At 49.3% G+C, this 17,729-nt stretch overlaps 1 protein-coding gene across 2 annotated transcripts in view; it reads right to left on the bottom strand.

Annotated features, from left to right (window-relative positions):
• Nucleotides 1–17,729, bottom strand: part of WTIP (WT1 interacting protein) — an 87,248-nt gene that overhangs the window by 49,669 nt on the left and 19,850 nt on the right. For both annotated transcript variants that reach the window (XM_005492529.4, XM_026796710.2), the window contains exon 2: nt 6,848–6,949. In XM_005492529.4, the coding sequence (XP_005492586.2) occupies nt 6,848–6,949 (102 nt within the window). The remainder of the gene's footprint in view (nt 1–6,847; nt 6,950–17,729) is intronic.

Raw genomic sequence — 17,729 nt, 5'->3', positions numbered from 1 at the left:
CTCCTATTAATAGACATCTACACCCAGGAGCACTGAGTGGCCTCAGACAGAAGTGAACAGGCAGGTTGTGACTGTGGCCATGAACTGACTCCCTTTTCCCATCAGCTGGGGGCACGGGCTGGTTCAGAAGTGCTCCCAATACCTCAAGGTAATAATAACAATAATAACAACAACACTGCCACTGTGGTTGTCCCACTGCAGCTCTGGATCCCCTCCCAGACCTGGAGGAGCTTGTGAAGGCTGAACAAGGGCAGCAGCACTGCCCATCATCACCTGCACTGTGACACCTTCACCAGGTGTCCCTCAGAGCTGGAGTGCTGCCTGACCCCTGTGGGTGCTCTGGGCTGGCCAGCAGCCACCAGGTGAGAGCTGCACCCCTGCAGATACTACAGTTTGCTTTAAGCTTCTGGTTGATCTTGCCATGATTTTCTGTACCTCAAAACCAGCAGTAAAACTCCAAATAAAGATGAATGGCATGCTCAAGCATTTACTTCCACAGGAGAGCTGAACATGTTCCTGGTTTTATGGTGAAATACATCTCAGCTTTGAGAGCAGAGCCTTCCAAGCCTTAGCTCTGCAAAGCTCATTCCCTGACCAAAGCTCATTCCCTCACACCCTCTGAGTTACAAACAGCAAACTGATACTCCTCTTTGTAAAGAGTCCTCTTACTGTAGTTTCTGCCATCATTGCCCCTGGATTAAAATTTTCAGCCTGAAAAGACACTGTGGATGACTTTATGATCTGCACACTGAAGGAGCCTGGGAAATTCTCTTTTTTAATGAGTATCAACCAGAGTGCATTAATTCCTGCAACTGTTCACCTGCACTTGGATCACACAAGCAGTCTGGCATTACAGCAATTACCCTTCAAGAAATCCTGTCATGTTCTAAAATACTATCAAGAGGAATTAGATGATGAGCTGTTCAGGCAGATATTTTTCAGCTCTTGTCTTCCATAAGCAAAATCTGCAACTGAACTCCTGCCAAAGCCAAGATTTCATACTTAACAGAAGGGACAGATGATGTTGTTGCCTGAATTAATATCTGTTATTTAAAATTCAGCAAAGCAATTTTACATATGACTAATATAACATATTTAAACACATCTAAGTGCTTTGCTGAATCAAGGCCTAGAAGAGATTCTGCTGGTGTCAGGGCTAAGACAGAATCTGCATTTAAAAACCATCCTAACAAGCTTCAGTTGTTTCTTCTAAGAGATTGCGAATAAAGATCTACATTGAAACAACTGATCTCAGGAAATCAGATCACCTTGGCTTCTACCTTACCTGAAGAGAATTCTTTGACCTCTGGATAAAAGCTGTCTGAGGAGCATGGCTTTAGGCAGAATGCTGTAGGAGTTCACAGAGATTTGGCAAAAATCTTCTGACCGAGCAAGGATCTGAGATGCTGAACTTGCTCAGTTACAGGAGCAAGGCTCAGGCATCCAGCACCCACTGAACACAATGAGAGGCAGAAAAGCAGCACATAAAACATGTCCAATAAGTCATCTACTCTTCCTTTCCATTTTAATTCTAATCTCAGCTTACTGGTGAAATCTCCTTTTGTGAGGAGATCCTTTACAACTCTGAATCAATAAATTACTGAGGGTTTTTCCTAACGTTGCCAGAACCTCAGAAGACAAGAGATTCTCCATCTGTGACATTTTACCAAAAGGTCTAGAGGGGACAGAAGTCTCCTGTTTATTTACTGCATACCTGGAATACTTTCTCATCTTTCCACATCCATGTTCTCAAAGAAGGAACCACCCTCACTGCAGGAGATCCCAAAAACCCTAGTCCATCCTTACACCTCTACACTGGTGAGGCTGGAGCTCCCACAGATGTGCCCATGCCTGAGAGGCTGGTTCTGGGTTTCCTCTTAATTACAAACAACACAAACCCCCAGCAATGATGTGATAAACAATGGTGGTGATGCCTTAGATTTTAGCTTTTATATTTTTCAGATTCTGTGCTGCTTTAGTGTGTGGGCCTGGGTTTCATATTAGGGGATGGTGAGCTCTGTGCACAGAGCAGGGAGACAAAACAATTCCTGCTCCAGCTGGGGACCAAGGACAAATGATCCAAATCTCAGCCCAGGAGCACAAACACCGTGGGCTGGAGAGAGAAAAACAAGCAGGATGGGCCTGGAATTGGACAATGAATTGCAAGGTACAAATGGAACAGAACTGATCACAGTGACAGACCCCGTGCCCGCTCGTGCATTTTGGGGCCATTTTGGTTCATTTTGGGTGCAGCCCTGACTGGGCTCTTGTGCTGCCCAAGGTGCATCCATTGAGGCCTTTAATATATCCCTACTTTATTCTTTAGCTCTGTCCAGCCTCTCAAAGCGTCAGTTTGAGTGGGAAAGGGCTCTGGGAGCTCCTGGGAAGCACAGGAAGGCCTGGCCCAGCACACGCTGCCCTCTTCAACCAGGACACCCCAAGAGATGGCACCTGGCACTGGAACTGAAGATAAACCCAAAGAAGTGCCTAAGAAAGGGCTCTGACTCAGGCAGAATTTCCACTTCTCTGCACAACTGCACTTGTCTTTGCTGAGTTGAAAACATTCCCTGCCAAGTGATGAAATGAGGCCTTGGAGGCTCCATCATTCATTATCACATTTCAGCCTGAGTGGTCTCCAAACCACAACTTTTCCCAAGGGTTTGAAATATTATTTTATTTTTTTTTTTAATTGTAGCTGGTTAAGTATTGAGACCTTATCTAAATCAGATATCTTCAGGTGCAGAATTATTTGTCATTGGTTATTGCTTTTTATTTTCTACAAACATTCAGTTGAAAGTAAAACTAAAAACTGCTGGAGATGACCTCAGATCATTCTTGTTATTTGAGGGAAAAAAAGACAGACGAAAAAAAAGGACAGACAGGCAATCTTGTGCTTGTATTCTCACATTTCTAATTTGTGTTGCGCTGGCACAGCCAGGTTCAGGTGCTGGGGGTCTCTGTGAGAAGCTGCCAGAAGCTTCCCCTGTGCCCAGCAGAGCCAATTCCAGAGGCCCCAGGACAGACCGGGCCCTGGCCCAGGCTGGGCCCCTCAGTGACAGCAGCAGCACCTCTGGGGACACTTGGGAAGGGGGAGGAAATGCCCTGGAGCTGCAGCTGGCTGAGAGCAGGGAGGGGGTGTGAGAGGAGCAGCTCTGCAGAGCCCAGGGCAGGGCAGGAGGGGCAGGAGCTGCTCCAGGGGCTGCAGCTGAGACCCCCGAGCCCGGGGGGCAGCCAGGGAGAGGCAGCTGAGACCCCCAGCCCTGGGGAACAGCATGGAGCAGAGATCATCCCCTGCTGAACAGCATGGAGCAGAGACCATCCCCTGCAGAACAGCATGGAGCAGAGATCATCCCCTGCAGCCCTGGGCTCCCCATGGATCACACATCCCCCTGCAGGCCCCACACAGGAGCAGGGGGTGCCTGCAGGAGGCTCTGATGCCGGGAACCCCACACTGGAGCAGCTCCTGGCAGCACCTGTGGAGAGAGGAGCCCAAGCTGGAACAGCTTTGCTGGCAGGAGCTGTGAGCCCACAGGAGAGCTGGGCTGGAGCAGCTCCTGCAGGACTGACTGCTCCCATGGGAAGGACCAGGCTGGAGCAGATCCTGAAGGACCAGGCTGGAGCAGCTCCTGAAGGACTGACTGCACCCACGGGAAGGACCAGGCTGGAGCAGCTCCTGAAGGATGCAGCCCAAGGGAAGCTCTCAGGCTGCAGAAGCTCAAGGAGCTCCCTGTCCCCTGTGGGAGGGACCCCACTCTGCAGCACAGGAAGATGTGAGGAGCCCTTGCCCTGAGGAGGGAGGAGTAGCAGAGACAGCCTGGGATCAGCTGAGCACAGCCCCCATTCCCCATCCCCCTGCACCACTCAGGGCAGAGGGGGAAAAAGCTGGGAGTAAAGTTAAACACAGGAAGAAAGGAGGGCTGAGGAGAAGCTGGTTTAAGATTTTGTTTTTATTTGCCATTATCCTACTCTGATTTGGTTGTTAATAGATTTTTTGGAGCTCTCCCTGCCCTTATCCTGACTCACTGCCTTTCCTTATCTCTCCTCTCCCCATCCAGCTGAGGAGGGCAGGGACAGGGTGGCTTTGGTGGGCACCTGGAGTCCAGCCAGGGCCAACCACCACATAAACACACACAGAGCTACAGCACGGACACAGGTTCAGGCAGAGAGAACCCATGGGCTTCTCTACTCTGCTGTCAAAGGCTCAGAAGCAGCAGCAGTGGGTGCTGTGACCCCTCACCTAACAAAGATCATTAATGACCACCCAATTACCTAAAGCTTGGTTCAACTTAAAACATTCTCCATAGGGACATTTGGTCTTAATTTGAAAACAAAAAAGAATAGAGAATCTGCCACTTCTCTTGCTGTTTTGTTCCAGCAGTTAATCATCCTCATTGCAGAAAAACTGTCTTTGATTTCCTATTTGAATTGTGTAATTTCAGCCTCCAGGAAAGATTTCTCTTGTGTTTGTCTTGTACATATGAGACCACTTTCTAATGCTGTTTTATGGTTCATGCCCTTACAAGCTCCAGCCACATGACCCTCCCACAATTTCAGATACCCAAAATACACTGAGCTCTCATGATTAGCTTTCCTCCAGTCTTTGATCATCTATTTCAGTTCTTCTGGGCCCTCTCTGGTTACTCTCACCCATCCAAAGGTGGGCACCAAACCTACAGCTCAGGATTCTCACACAGGTCCCAGCAATGTCACAAAATGAACTCCCTGGTCATGAAGTGCAGTCCTGTGACAAGTCTCCATTTGGTTTTGCCCCTGAGCTCTTGCAAAGCCCTTTCAGCCCCATTCTCAGGGTGCAGCTCCCACAGACAGCACCTGCATGCCCTGCTCCCAGCTCTGGCTCTACTGGCACTGAACAGAACCACTCTGGGCTTTCCATGGGTTGCCCAGCCCAAAACACAGTGAGAAATGGAAGAGTTAATGCAGCACCCTGCTCCCAGCTGGCTTGTGTTGATCCCAGCTCAGAGCTGAGAGGAAAAGCTCTGCTCTGGATTCACCCTTGAGCTCTGCTCAGGTGTTTCAGCTGCCTGAGCCCCTCCCCAGTGCCCAAACTCTCCCTGCCAAAGGGGCTGTACCAGAGGCTGCAATCATTCCATCCAAGCCCTTCCACTGGTGAACTGTCCTGGTGGGGCCTCCAGCCCAGAGCAGCACAGTGAGAGGCTGAGGAGACACCCTGGAGCATCTCCCGTGCTGGGGTGACTCACGGGAAGCGCCTGAATCACCAAATTCCAGGGAGCCAGGGGTGGGGCAGACAGTGCCCCAGGTGGACATGTCTCAAGCTGCCCCGTGGTAGGTGAGCACTGGCCACACACACCTCTCCAGAACAGTCAGGACAGCTTGTTATCTGCTTAAATAATTGAGTTGTGTTTGTATTTTGCTGTTAAAATACACTTCTTGTCCCTTACACATTTTTGTCAGGAACAGTGACCTGCACACAGAACCCCATGGGAGCAAACATGCAGCCAGAGTACTTAAAAACAACATTTCTGCCCCAGAGAGGAAGCTGGAATTCACCCATGCAATTAGGTTAGGTTAATGCTGTGGACAGACATTATCTGATATCCTATTTTGTAATCCTCTGCTAAGCAGGATGCTGCTCATTTTGGGAGCCAGGAAAACAGCTAACTCACTGTCAGAGCTGAGCAAAGCCATGAGCAATCCCTGAGGGGCTGAGATGAGTTCAGCCCTGGAGCTGGTAATGGTCCAGTCATTTAGAAAAGTCACTAAAATCTACATTCAGGTTGAAGGTTGCTTTAAACCAATATTTATCAGTACAAATCTCAGGAGAAAAGAAAACACTTCTGTAAAAAGTGAACTTTGCAATGTTCTTCTGATTATCAACTGATTTGGTTCTATGCCAACAATATTTTACTCTTTTTCTAATGCTTAATTAATCCTTTTTAGACACAATCTGTGTTCAGCACATTCTGTTCAGAATAAATCTTTTGCTGCGTATCTGTATCATAACAAGATCGTCAATATCCAGGCAAATATTTTCATATATAAGGAACCTCACTAGATGAGTGCATAAAACAAGAAAAATCACCTGACTCCTTAAAATTGAGCTCTCACACTTCCCTTGAGCTTGGTGGGAATTTGTGAGCTCTCAGCAGTTGCAGACAAGACACTAAGGAAGTCTCCAACTTAAGTTCACAATGCCTGATTTAAGGCACACTTCTGAAAATGCTGCCCTGAATTTTCCATTTCCCCTGGCAAAGCCAGGATTTCCCCAAATCACACACAGAAACATCTCTTTCAGATTAAAAAGAAAACCTAAAAAGGTCCTGAGAACAGCAAGGAGGAAACAGTGATCTATCATCTAGTTTTCCCCCACAAAAATAAAATCTTGTAATAGCATAAGACATTTCAACACACAGTTTCTATTTGTTCATGTCACATTCAACCACAAGTGAACAATTTTTGAGCACTGTGCATACACAGAAATGACAAATACACATGCCTGACTAGACTTGCATTTGCAAATAGAAAGTGACAAAAATATGGTTTTGGCCAAACAAAATTACCTTTTTTTTCTATAAAAATGATACATGCACATTACAGTTCCATAAACACAAGTGATTTAAAGCACATAGTGCTTCTAACAGCCAGGTTGAAGCCATTTTGTAAATGCAGCCCTTCAAACAACCAAACACTACTTTTCTGGGCTGCTGCTTAGGAAAACACCACTGAGCACTTACAGATGGCAAATAAAAACCAACTTTAGAAGCTGGAGCCTGGTGTGGGAATTGTGCCTGGGGAAGCAGGCAGGATGAGGTCTCACTTTTGGCTCTACAGGAAGGCACAGAAGAAGGGCACAGCAGATGTGACTTACCACAGGAGCAGCAGGTGAAGCAGTTGGTGTGATAGAGGTTGCCCATTGCTTGGCAAGCCTGGCTCGCTCCATACACACCTTTTCCACATTTTATACAAATACCTACAAAGCAGAAAGAGAATCAGAGTTAAAATCCTCCACAGCTCCTAAGAACAGCTCCAGGCTGTTGATTAACAACACTCAGGAGACCCCCACCATTGATACCCTGAATCAATGAGCTCCTCACCCTGAATAGATTCAAGTACCCATGAGAGCAGCAGGCGGCTGCAGGGAAACAAATGCATGGAAATCAACCCAAAATTAAGGGGGGCCAAGCCTCTGCTGGTGTTTCAAAGCAGGGAGACTGAGGCTGGCTGCAGACAGAAACCCAGAGGGGGCAGGTGCAGCCAGAAAGGACAGAGGAATCCACACACTCTCTGCAAACAACTCTGCCAGCCCAAGAAATAATTCAGTGACACCTTCACAACAAAGTGCTCCTCCACATGACATTCAACAACCACTGATAAAACAACAATTCAGTCCAAGCCCAAAGGATTTCTCCTTGGCCCTCTCCACAAACACAACACCAAGCACAGCAGTGAAAGGCACTGGGAGAATGGATCTGTCAGTCACATCTAGGAATTGTTTCATTCCCTGTGGGCAGAGGATGTTATCTCATCTACACAACCTGGCACCTTACACCCCAGCAGCAAAGCCTCTGCCTTCCTCCTGGTCCCAGGGCAGAAATTCAGAAATCCAGGCTGTGCTGCAGTGGGCTCAGAAATTCCCCTTTAGTGCCCACCCTGCTCCTGGGGGTGCCAGGGATGCTCCCATGGAGTCCTCGGGAGACCAAAGCACCAGGAGCCAACAAGGCAGAGGTCAGCTCTACACATGGCAAACTCACAGGGGAGGTCATGATTTCAGTCAGCTCTGCAAAGGAGGGGTTTAGTTTTGGGGAGTATTTAAAGCTATTTCCTCAAAGTTTTTTTTGGTTTTTTTTTTTTTTGGTTTTTTTTTTTTTTTGAGAGTGTTTTGCCTGTGCATTTATTTATACCTATACATAACCTCTAAATTCAAACCAAGGAAGGAAATTAATTCAACCATCACTTTGGTTTTGCATCCCTATGAAGAAGAACTTAAACTCTGGGGAATCCATATCCTCCTGTCACACAACTGGGACTACTGATTTTTAAGTTTTTCTGAGATGCCCATAGGTATCTATTCAATCCTAGCAGGACAGTCCACCAGGACAACACCAGTGATATTTTTTAAATACTACAGTAAAAAATAAAAGTGAAGATTTTTTTGCTTCAAAGAACTCTAAAGAAACTGCTGTGTTCCATGTGTTGTTTGAGGCTCTATATCTACAAGTGCATACAAAGCTTGGTTTTAATCATTGGCACAAACAAAACTGCAAATACACCTAAGAACCTAGGAACTGCAGAACTACAAAACGAGGCTTTTATCTTCCAGAATTCTCCCCTGCTGTGCACATGCTGTGTAAGTACATGAAAATAAAAATGCAAGTTCTATGGGGGGATGATCAGCATATCATGAACAGGCATCCCTCACTTCTCCTGGGAGACATCCTTCCATGAATTTCTGCAGGCTGAGACCTTCCACAGGCTGCAGTCCTTCAGGAGCTGCCCCAGCCTGGTCCCTTCCCATGGGAGCAGTCAGTCCTTCAGGAGCTGCTCCAGCCTGGTCCTTCCCATGGGTGCAGTCAGTCCTTCAGTAGCTGCTCCAGCCTGGTCCTTCCCATGGGAGCAGTCAGTCCTTCAGGAGCTGCTCCAGCCCGGTCCTGCAGGATCTGCTCCAGCCCAGCTCTCCTGTGGGCTCACAGCTCCTGCCAGCAAAGCTGTTCCAGCTTGGGCTCCTCTCTCCACAGGTGCTGCCAGGAGCTGCTCCAGTTTGGGGTTCCCGGGGTCAGAGCCTCCTGCAGGCACCCCCTGCTCCTGTGTGGGGCCTGCAGGGGGATCTGTGATCCATGGGGAGCCCAGAGCTGCAGGGGATGATCTCTGCTCCATGCTGTTCTGCAGGGGATGATCTCTGGTCCCTGCTGTTCTGCAGGGGATGGTCTCTGCTCCATGCTGTTCAGCAGGGGATGATCTCTGCTCCATGCTGTTCCCCAGGGCTGGGGGTCTCAGCTGCCTCTCCCTGGCTGCCCCCCGGGCTCGGGGGTCTCAGCTGCAGCCCCTGGAGCAGCTCCTGCCCCTCCTGCCCTGCCCTGGGCTCTGCAGAGCTGCTCCTCTCACACCCCCTCCCTGCTCTCAGCCAGCTGCAGCTCCAGGGCATTTCCTCCCCCTTCCCAAGTGTCCCCAGAGGTGCTGCTGCTGTCACTGAGGGGCCCAGCCTGGGCCAGGGCCAGGTCTGTCCTGGGGCCTCTGGAATTGGCTCTGCTGGGCACAGGCGAAGCTTCTGGCAGCTTCTCACAGAGCCCCCCAGCACCTGAACCTGGCTGCCCAGCACCTGAACCTGGCTGTGCCAGCCCACTGCAAGACACCCTTTCTAAAACTGAACTGCTTCAACAGTTCAGCAGCATCAACACAGCCATCAGTGAGAGCTGTGGAGTGGGATCAGATTAATTGGGATACTGGCAAGTTTAAAAAAAGCAGTTTTCCTGTACTACAAATTCCAATACTGAAATGGAAAGACTATTCATTAAATCACAGGGTTTACTGGTGTTTATACCTTTAACTCTCTCATTTCATGCCATGAAGGGAGATTAGCTTTTCATTTATCTAGCTCAACATTCTGGCACAATGTTGCCATTTTAGAGTATTTGTCAAATGAAATTATAAATTTCAAAATTCAATAAACCCATTAATTTTTTTTAATCTTAAAAATTATCTCAGAATTTAGAGAAGCAAAAACTAAATTTAAGATTAACAGCTACCCAAGCTAAACCTAGTGAGACAAACTAGCTGCCATCCAGTTTATTGCAAACCTCTTAAGAAAATGCCAGTCTTTGGGTGAGCTCAGGCCTGACACAATAAATGGAAATTTCAGAACATTTGTTGCCTTACCCACAGTTGCCAAGTTTATTCATGTATTTGTAACCAAATAGAGGACAACATCCTCTATTTGCCATGAGTTAAAGGTTAACTGATCAGAGATGGGTACTGTGGACACTGCCTGGCAGAGGTGTCCTGTGAGCCAGCAGCTGCAGGAATTCCTCACTCTGGGCAGCAGCAGAGAGCCCAGGAGTGAGGAATGGGCTCTCTGTTCCAGCACATCCCAGCCCAGGCCCTGCTCTCTGTTCCAGCACATCCCAGGCCCTGCAGGACCTGTCCAGGAGGGGCTGCACAGCCCCAGCACATCCAAGGCTCTGCAGGGCCCTGCACAGCTCCAGCACATCCCAGGCTCTGCAGGGCCCTGCACAGCTCCAGCACATCCCAGGGCTCTGCAGGGCCCTGCACAGCTCCAGCACATCCCAGGCCCTGCAAGGCCCTCCCTGCACAGCTCCAGCACATCCCAGGGCTCTGCAGGGCCCTGCACAGCTCCAGCACATCCCAGGCTCTGCAAGGCCCTCCCTGCACAGCCCCAGCACATCCCAGGGCTCTGCAGGGACTGGCCCAGAAGGGGCTGCACAGCCCCAGGGTCACACCTGGGCCAAGCCAGTGCCCCCTCAGCACCACACCCTGCTCCAAGTCCCAGTTCACTCTTGGCTGTGGGGACAGGGGAAGCCCCTTCAGAGCCCCCCAGCTCCCTGGGCACTCCTTGCCCACCTTTTGGGGCTAGCCCTGGCAGCTGTTGATGATCTGGCTGCCTGGCAGGTTATACCAACCCAACCATGTTTTCCCATCTAAGCTTACAGCTTTTCAAAGCAGAGCAGGAACCCACAGTTTCTAACTCTGGCAATTCTGTCTCTGGGCCCTTGTGCACAAATCTACTACAGCCCAAACTGCTTTGATAAATGCAGTTATTACCTAATTTCTCTTACATTGCTGCACTGAGCCATCAGAAGCAAAAAAAAAAGGATTTATTGTGGATGCTAAACTTGCACTGGCCTCCCCAAGCAAGTGATTAGTTAGGAGCAGCTGTCAGTTTGTTAACTTGTTTTCTCCAAGAGAGCAGTCATTAACTCCAGGAAGGAATGACCACAGAGATGATTAGCATACTAAAAAAGTGTATGTAAAATTCCAAAAGGGTATTTTGGAAAATATATATGCAGCTGCAGTGTGAGTTTAGTGTGAGCTCATAGCTGCCAAGGAGAAGCCCTGATTACATGGCTGCTCAGCTCTGCTTTTCCACCAGTCCCAGCCCAGACTGCACACTGTGGGCTTGTGAAGCCCTGACATAACAGCTACATCACTTTTCCCCCTCCCCAGATTCAATTCCAAGGCTTGTTAAACCACCTATGAAGAATGTTCTGTTGCAGAGCAACCATGTCTGGTTTCTGACACTTCCCTTGACGTGACTTCAGAGCAACTTCTGCCCTTATACAATTCCCTGCCCCTCCTGACAGCTCAATTCTGAGCAGTCAGCTGTACCCAGATCTTCAACACAGCAGCTGCTTTGTTTCTGCCCAGGTCATCAGCTCTCCTACAGATCTGGTGGCTCTACCCAGAAAAATACATTGAAAGATGCTGCATTTACTCAAAGTTGCCATGAAGGTTGGCTGAGGCAGGAGCAGAGTCACAGCAGCCTGGCTGGGGTGGAGAGAGGTTCACACCCTCACAGTGCACTGAACCAGAGAACAGAAACTGAACTAACACTCTGTGGGGCACAGCAAAGGACCACCAACAAAAATGTACTGGGAAGAGAAGGAGCTCCCAGAGGCTCCCTGCTGCACTCCAGCACATGGCCAGGGCTCCCCACATCTTCAACCTTGCACTTGGCTGAGCTGGGGCACATCAGTGAGAACATCACCTCTGGACATGGGGCAGGCAAGCCTGCAGCACTGCAGGGCAGCACAGGCACAGCTCCTGGGAGCTCCCACAGCACAGCAGATCACTCTGGGACCTTCTGGTGTGCTCAGGGACCTGAGATCAAATGCAATGCATTATAATTACAAAGGTATCAGCAACAACCTATTTTTCAGCCTGCTGGTACTTGTAAGAGTTCCATGTGCATTACAACAACTTCAGTTTGGGACCTGTACATCAGATCCAGTAATGCTCTTTTGGCCATGCCAGCACAGGCTGCTACTTCATACAGACTTCACCAGGCAGCCAGAATTAGGGAAAAAACCTGATAAATGCCATGCATATCATGGCAGACATTTAACCACCTTTGGGCCAAGCTTTGACCCCAGACACAGGTGGAATTCAGCCTGTGCCTGAAGCCATGACTTTATAACCTCAAAGGTTTAGCACAAATGGAAGAGAAATGGCACCACGTGGCCTCTGAGCTGCAGCAGGCAGCAGCTGTGGTAGCTGGGAGCATCCACAGCCTGAGCCCCAGAGCCCAGGGATGAGCTGCAGCCTCACTGCTCTGCAGCCCCACCATATCTCAGGATAACTGCTACATGCTGCCTACAGCAGGAAACAACCAAGCCCTGTCATCAAGAGTTATGGTAAAGCTAAAATTAACAGCTAACACATGGCACAGATGACTCCCTCCCTGCCTCTGCAGTTCTGGGAAAAGGGTGGATGAGCATCAAGCTGGGCCACAGCAAAATCCCCTTTCCTTCCCTCAGACAGGAAAACCATCTCTACACAAGCCCCACACATGATTCTGCACACCTGCAGCCCATCCATGGCACAGGGGCAGGGAGATGGACACCCACTGCCATGGAACAGGAAGAACAAACAAGGAGGGAAGCCTCAGCTGCAAACCAGAAGCCAAACTGCAGCAAGAGCTGCAAGAGCAAAGGGCTGTGAGGGGCTGTGTCAGACACCTGCAGGTGCCAGGGGAGGTGCTCCCAGCCTGTGATCTCACACAGGTGCTGCTCTCCTGAGAGTGAGATGGGCTCTGCTGATGAGCCAGGTGAGCAGGGCAGCCCCAGAGCTGCCCCAGCCCAGGCAGTTCTGCCCCTGCTGCTGCAGCACCTGCTGAGCTCCGGGGCAGCTTGGATCCAAGAGGTGACTTCAGGGGAGAAAAATGCTCCTTTCCTTCCACGGGAGGAGGGATCTTCCAACACACACACACGTCACCCCCAGGCAGGCATAGGGAGGAGACACGAGGCACCTGCAGGGGCAGAGCCAAGGAGGAGCCAGGGAACCCGCCCAGCCTCCAAACGTGGGTAGCTCTCACTGCAGGACTTTCATCTGCTGCCTGCCAGAAACCTACACATGGATTACAGTCCTTACAAGGATTCAGTATCAACGTGAAATCTGGTACACACAAGTTATAAATAAATACCTGGACACGCTCAGCAGCAACACCCTGATGGAGGGCCTGCCTGGCTGAGCTACCAGCACTGCCTGTGCCCCAGGAAGAGCAGGGCACACCACAGCTTGAATTAAGGTTGAAAATGACAGGCTAAGAAAAGTGAGAAATGCTCAAGTAAATGTTCTAGGCTTTCCTGCCAAGCCCCAGCCCATGCACACCTGGCACCCCAAGAGCCATGAGGAACTGACCCCATCCAGGAACACAGCCCCAGCTCCAGGCTGGAGTCCCCCCGTGGTCCCTGCAGTGCCTGTGCTGGAGGGCACCACACTGGGGGAACAAGGGCCACAACACCTAACACAGATCACAGCTTAAGCAAAGCAAGACAAGAAGCAGCCTGTGGACTGTGAAACTTCTGGTTGTCACTGTTAAACCTTGTTGAGATTGCCACCAACTTTACTTTCGTCCTCAAGGAATAATAAATAAACTATTTAGGCCCTTGAGATATGCATCTGCTGACTTAAAAAGATCTCCATCACTTCAATGCCTGCCTGCTACATGAGGCTTTACTCAATTAATACACAGGAGGGATGCACATGTAGAACTTTACTCAGAAAAATCAAAATTTGAAATAATTTGTGTTTGGTTACAAGTGCAGCAAAGTTCTCATTCACTGGAAGTTTTGCAGAAGCAAAGTTCTGAGTTCTGGAAAACCTTTCATCATCTCCACTCTGCCTGTTGCTTAACAAGGCTTGTGCTGGACAAAGCTGCTGGGAGAGGTCATGGCCACAAAGGAAGCACTGGGAGCAGTTCCAGGAGTGGCAGTGCTGCTCAGAGCACAGGAGCCAAGCCCTACCTGCCTGAGGGATGAGTGAGGGATGAGCACAGCCAGCAGGACTCAGCTCACCCTGAGAGCAGCCATGGGTGCTGCCTGTCCTGCTCTGTCCTTAACCCTGCTGGAGTTTCACACACAGAGTGAGGTGATGGGCAAGTGTTTGGCAGCACAGAGGGCCACAGAAACCATTCACAAATGCCACCCTCCCCATTTCAGCAGCTCTGAGGCCAGGGCATGTCTATGCTGGTGGGTGAAGGCAGCTCCAGGCTGGCAGTGCAGGGGGAGAGGCCATGGCAGCCGCTCTCAGCCCTGAGGAGCAGCTGCTGCAAACCAGAGGGGATTTGCTGCTGAAGTCCAGCCACCCATCACACAGGGAAAAGGCCAAAGCCAGCACAGCAAATGCTTATTGCTTCATACAGAATGTGAAATTACTGCTCTGAGGCATGAAATGACTGCCAGTGTCTGCAGGCCCAGCCCTGGGCACAAGGCCGAGCAGGCCCATCCATACCCACCCCTCACAGTTACACTCTGCTTGCTTTAAAATACTCATTCCTTGCTCTGTCTGCATTCAGTGCATGACAGTCCAGGGTAATCCACAGTCCTTATCTGGCATTTATAGAAAAATCTTTTGCCACTGAGGCACTGAAGCAGAAGACAGAGGAGTTGCCCTGGCTGCGCCATGGGCTGTGCAACTTTGGGTGGCTTTGTCTGGGTTCAGAGCTCAGCTGAGTGCTCAAGGCTCACATTTACAATCACAGTACAAGGGGACCTGCAAATAACTTCCGCAACCAAAGTACTAAGCAAAAATAAAGACAGAAAAAATCCTGTTTCTGAAAGTACCTTGTGATGACTGGGATTATCAAAGCAAGGAGACATGCAGCTGGGGAAGGCACCAGTGGGAATTAATAACTTGGAGGGAAAGCCTGTAAATCAGACTGTCCTGTCCTACTGCCCCTCCAGTGCTGAGCACCTGAGTGTCCTGCTGTGGACATGAGCCCTCCTACAGCCAGCAAGGCCCTCCAGCTCCAACCACACTTACTCTGCCTGGAGCACAGTGAGTGTAATCACATTTATAACACAGCCAGCTGAGGAGTGTTGAATTTCTAGCAGTGTAGTACAAGCAGAGGAGGAGAGGCTATGGCCAAAAACTGGAGCTGGTCCAGCTGCTGGCAGAGGAGGACAAGCAGCACAGCCTCAGTGAGCCCAGCACAGCCACGCACAGCCAGCAGAACTGAGCCAGGCTCCTGCAGCACTCCAGATTCATCAAACACCACCAGCCAAAGCTCCACAGTGCTCCTGGGCAAATCCCTGTTAGAGAGCTGGTGAGAGGCACCAGGGGCATCCAGCCCAGCTCTACACTCACACTGACAAGGAAGGGGCAGGCCTTCACCCTGCACATCCCAATCCTACGGGCAACAGAAGAAGCAGCACTTCACAGAGGGGGATGGAAGAGATTTTCCAAAAAACTTGTACTTGGTTTTAAATTATCATGGATACTGCAATTTATACCAGTTGCTGGTTAAACCAGCTGGAATCACCTAAGCTCTGGGGTGAGATGCTTGCCCATGCCATTACTTCAGACTTTGGCACAACGCAAGGTCAGACTGTAGATCTTTTATCAAGTTTTATTTTCCAGTGACAGGTTTACAGACATTGAGACAGTTTTATTACAGCAAATAAACAAACTAAATATTTAGAGCTCATATGGCCATTGTTTTTCCTTCCTGTAATAGTACATTTATCTACATATTGCAGATTTTTTCTCTGTAAGTGACAGTGTTCACAGTACAGAACCAGTCACAAAACCAACTGCACCAGCCCCCTTTTCCAGTTTTGATGTTTTTGGTCACCTTTAGTTTCTGTCTGGCTCTTTTCTAAATTAAATGTGTCACTGACACCTCTGTGGTCTTCTGACAAAAAAAACCTTCTGAGATGACATGGAAAAGACAGAATTAATTTAAATATTTCAGCTTACAGAAACCTGTGCAAGCAGGTAAGAAGAGTGGTACTGCAAGCAGGGAGGATGCAGCCCAAACACTCTGAACTGCAGAGGTGTCAGAGCTGCAGAGCTCAGCTCCCAGAGCAGCCTGGAGACTGCTCATTGCATTCCCTGACACTGCAGATGAGTCATCACTGGAATACATGGCAGAAAAAGGTCATTTATTACAGCTGCCTTCCTATTCCAAATGGGCTCATGATTAAACAAGAAGTCTGGTCTAAAAGTTTCCAGGTGCACTCTGCTATTTTCTTAGATAACTGTCTGTTTCCAGCAGGAGCATGACAGCCTGGAAAAGGCAGGAATTACGTCACCACCACGCTACAAACCCAGCAGCTCCCAGCCCCCATCCCACACAGGTGCTGACACCTCTCACAGGTCACCCCTGCCCCAGGGAGGCCCTTCAGCGTTCCCAGAAGCACAAATGGGTTTGCTCAAACACAAACATGCTATAGGTAGGTATTATACCATGGTAATAGTGAGAAAGACTGAACTATTCACTTAAGAAAAGCTGGAAGTGACTTAAAAATCTGTCACCTCAACCCTCTGAACCACTTTTTTTCTCAGACATTTCAGGTCCAGTGACTCAAAGATGCTTTGAGAACATCAGGAGGAGGAATGTACCTTCCTGTAAGGTACAGGAACAACCATTTCAGAAAGTAATTTGTCACAGGTTTCTCCCATCTTCAGTCCTGAAAGAGCTGGTGAGCCTCAGCTTCCCCAGCCTGGTGACAGTGAGGAGCTGTCCCCTCTGAGCTGTGGGGCTGGCCAGGGAGGTGCTCAGTGCAGGCAGCCACACTCTTCACTCACACAGGAAGATGCTCAGACTGTAAGAGAAGCCTGTCCTGATCCAGCAAACTGAAAACCCTTGGGACAGCTGCTCAAACACAGCTTGAACGACATGTAAACAGGATATTCTAATTTTGCCTCCTCTACCTTTGGGAAACAGCAGCACTAAATGCTGTAGATGTGGGCTCATTTCCTGCCTGTGAATTCAGCTGGGGGGGAAAAGTAAAAGTTAGAAAATCAACACACTGCCCATGTGCTCAGCTGCTCTCCAAGGCTGACCCAAGGTGGGCAAGGGGCTGTCCAGGCTTTTGTCAGATTCCTGTCTGCAGTGATTCCTGCAAAGGGGCAACTCTGAGCTTCCCATAACCATGGGAGGGCTTGAGCTCCATTCTCACCTTCAGGGACTGGAACCAGCACCACCCAGAGCTGCAGGAGTGGACAGCTCTCCCTCTGACTGAGACTGAACCTTCCACTGACACAGGCAGCAGCAGCACAGGAGGCCACATTCCAGCACCTGAATAAATCCAGCACCCTAATAAATCCAGCACCTGAATAAATCCAGCTTTACAACCCTTAGTACCATAGAAAAAGATGCCACACAGTGTAAAGTACTGATAGTTAACTTCATCTTGGTGGGATCTCTGCTAGGTCAGGTATCTCCTGTCTGGACTGCTTTGACTTTTTGCTGCATCAAGTATTGTCAGTCCTGGACCAGGTAACAGTCTGCTCTCCAGCAGCTGGAATGGACTCCCAGGGTATGTGTCTGTCTGGCTAATTCAACCATCTTCAAATGTGAACACACACTTGATCCACATCCAAACAGTATCAATGAATGATCCAGAAATGCACAAATATTACACCCAGGACCATCCCTCTCCCCTACTTTGACCTAGACTGTTATCTTGACATCTTGAAACTGGAGCAAAGTGGGTATAAAAGGGCACATGTTGAACCTGCTTATGCCCTCGGTTATGAGCTCTCTCCCAGCCAGTGACAAAAGCAGGCAGAGC

The sequence above is a fragment of the Zonotrichia albicollis genome, chromosome 13, assembly GCF_047830755.1.
Source record: "Zonotrichia albicollis isolate bZonAlb1 chromosome 13, bZonAlb1.hap1, whole genome shotgun sequence".
Taxonomy (NCBI): domain Eukaryota; kingdom Metazoa; phylum Chordata; class Aves; order Passeriformes; family Passerellidae; genus Zonotrichia; species Zonotrichia albicollis.
This window is presented reverse-complemented; position numbering and strand designations above follow the sequence as displayed.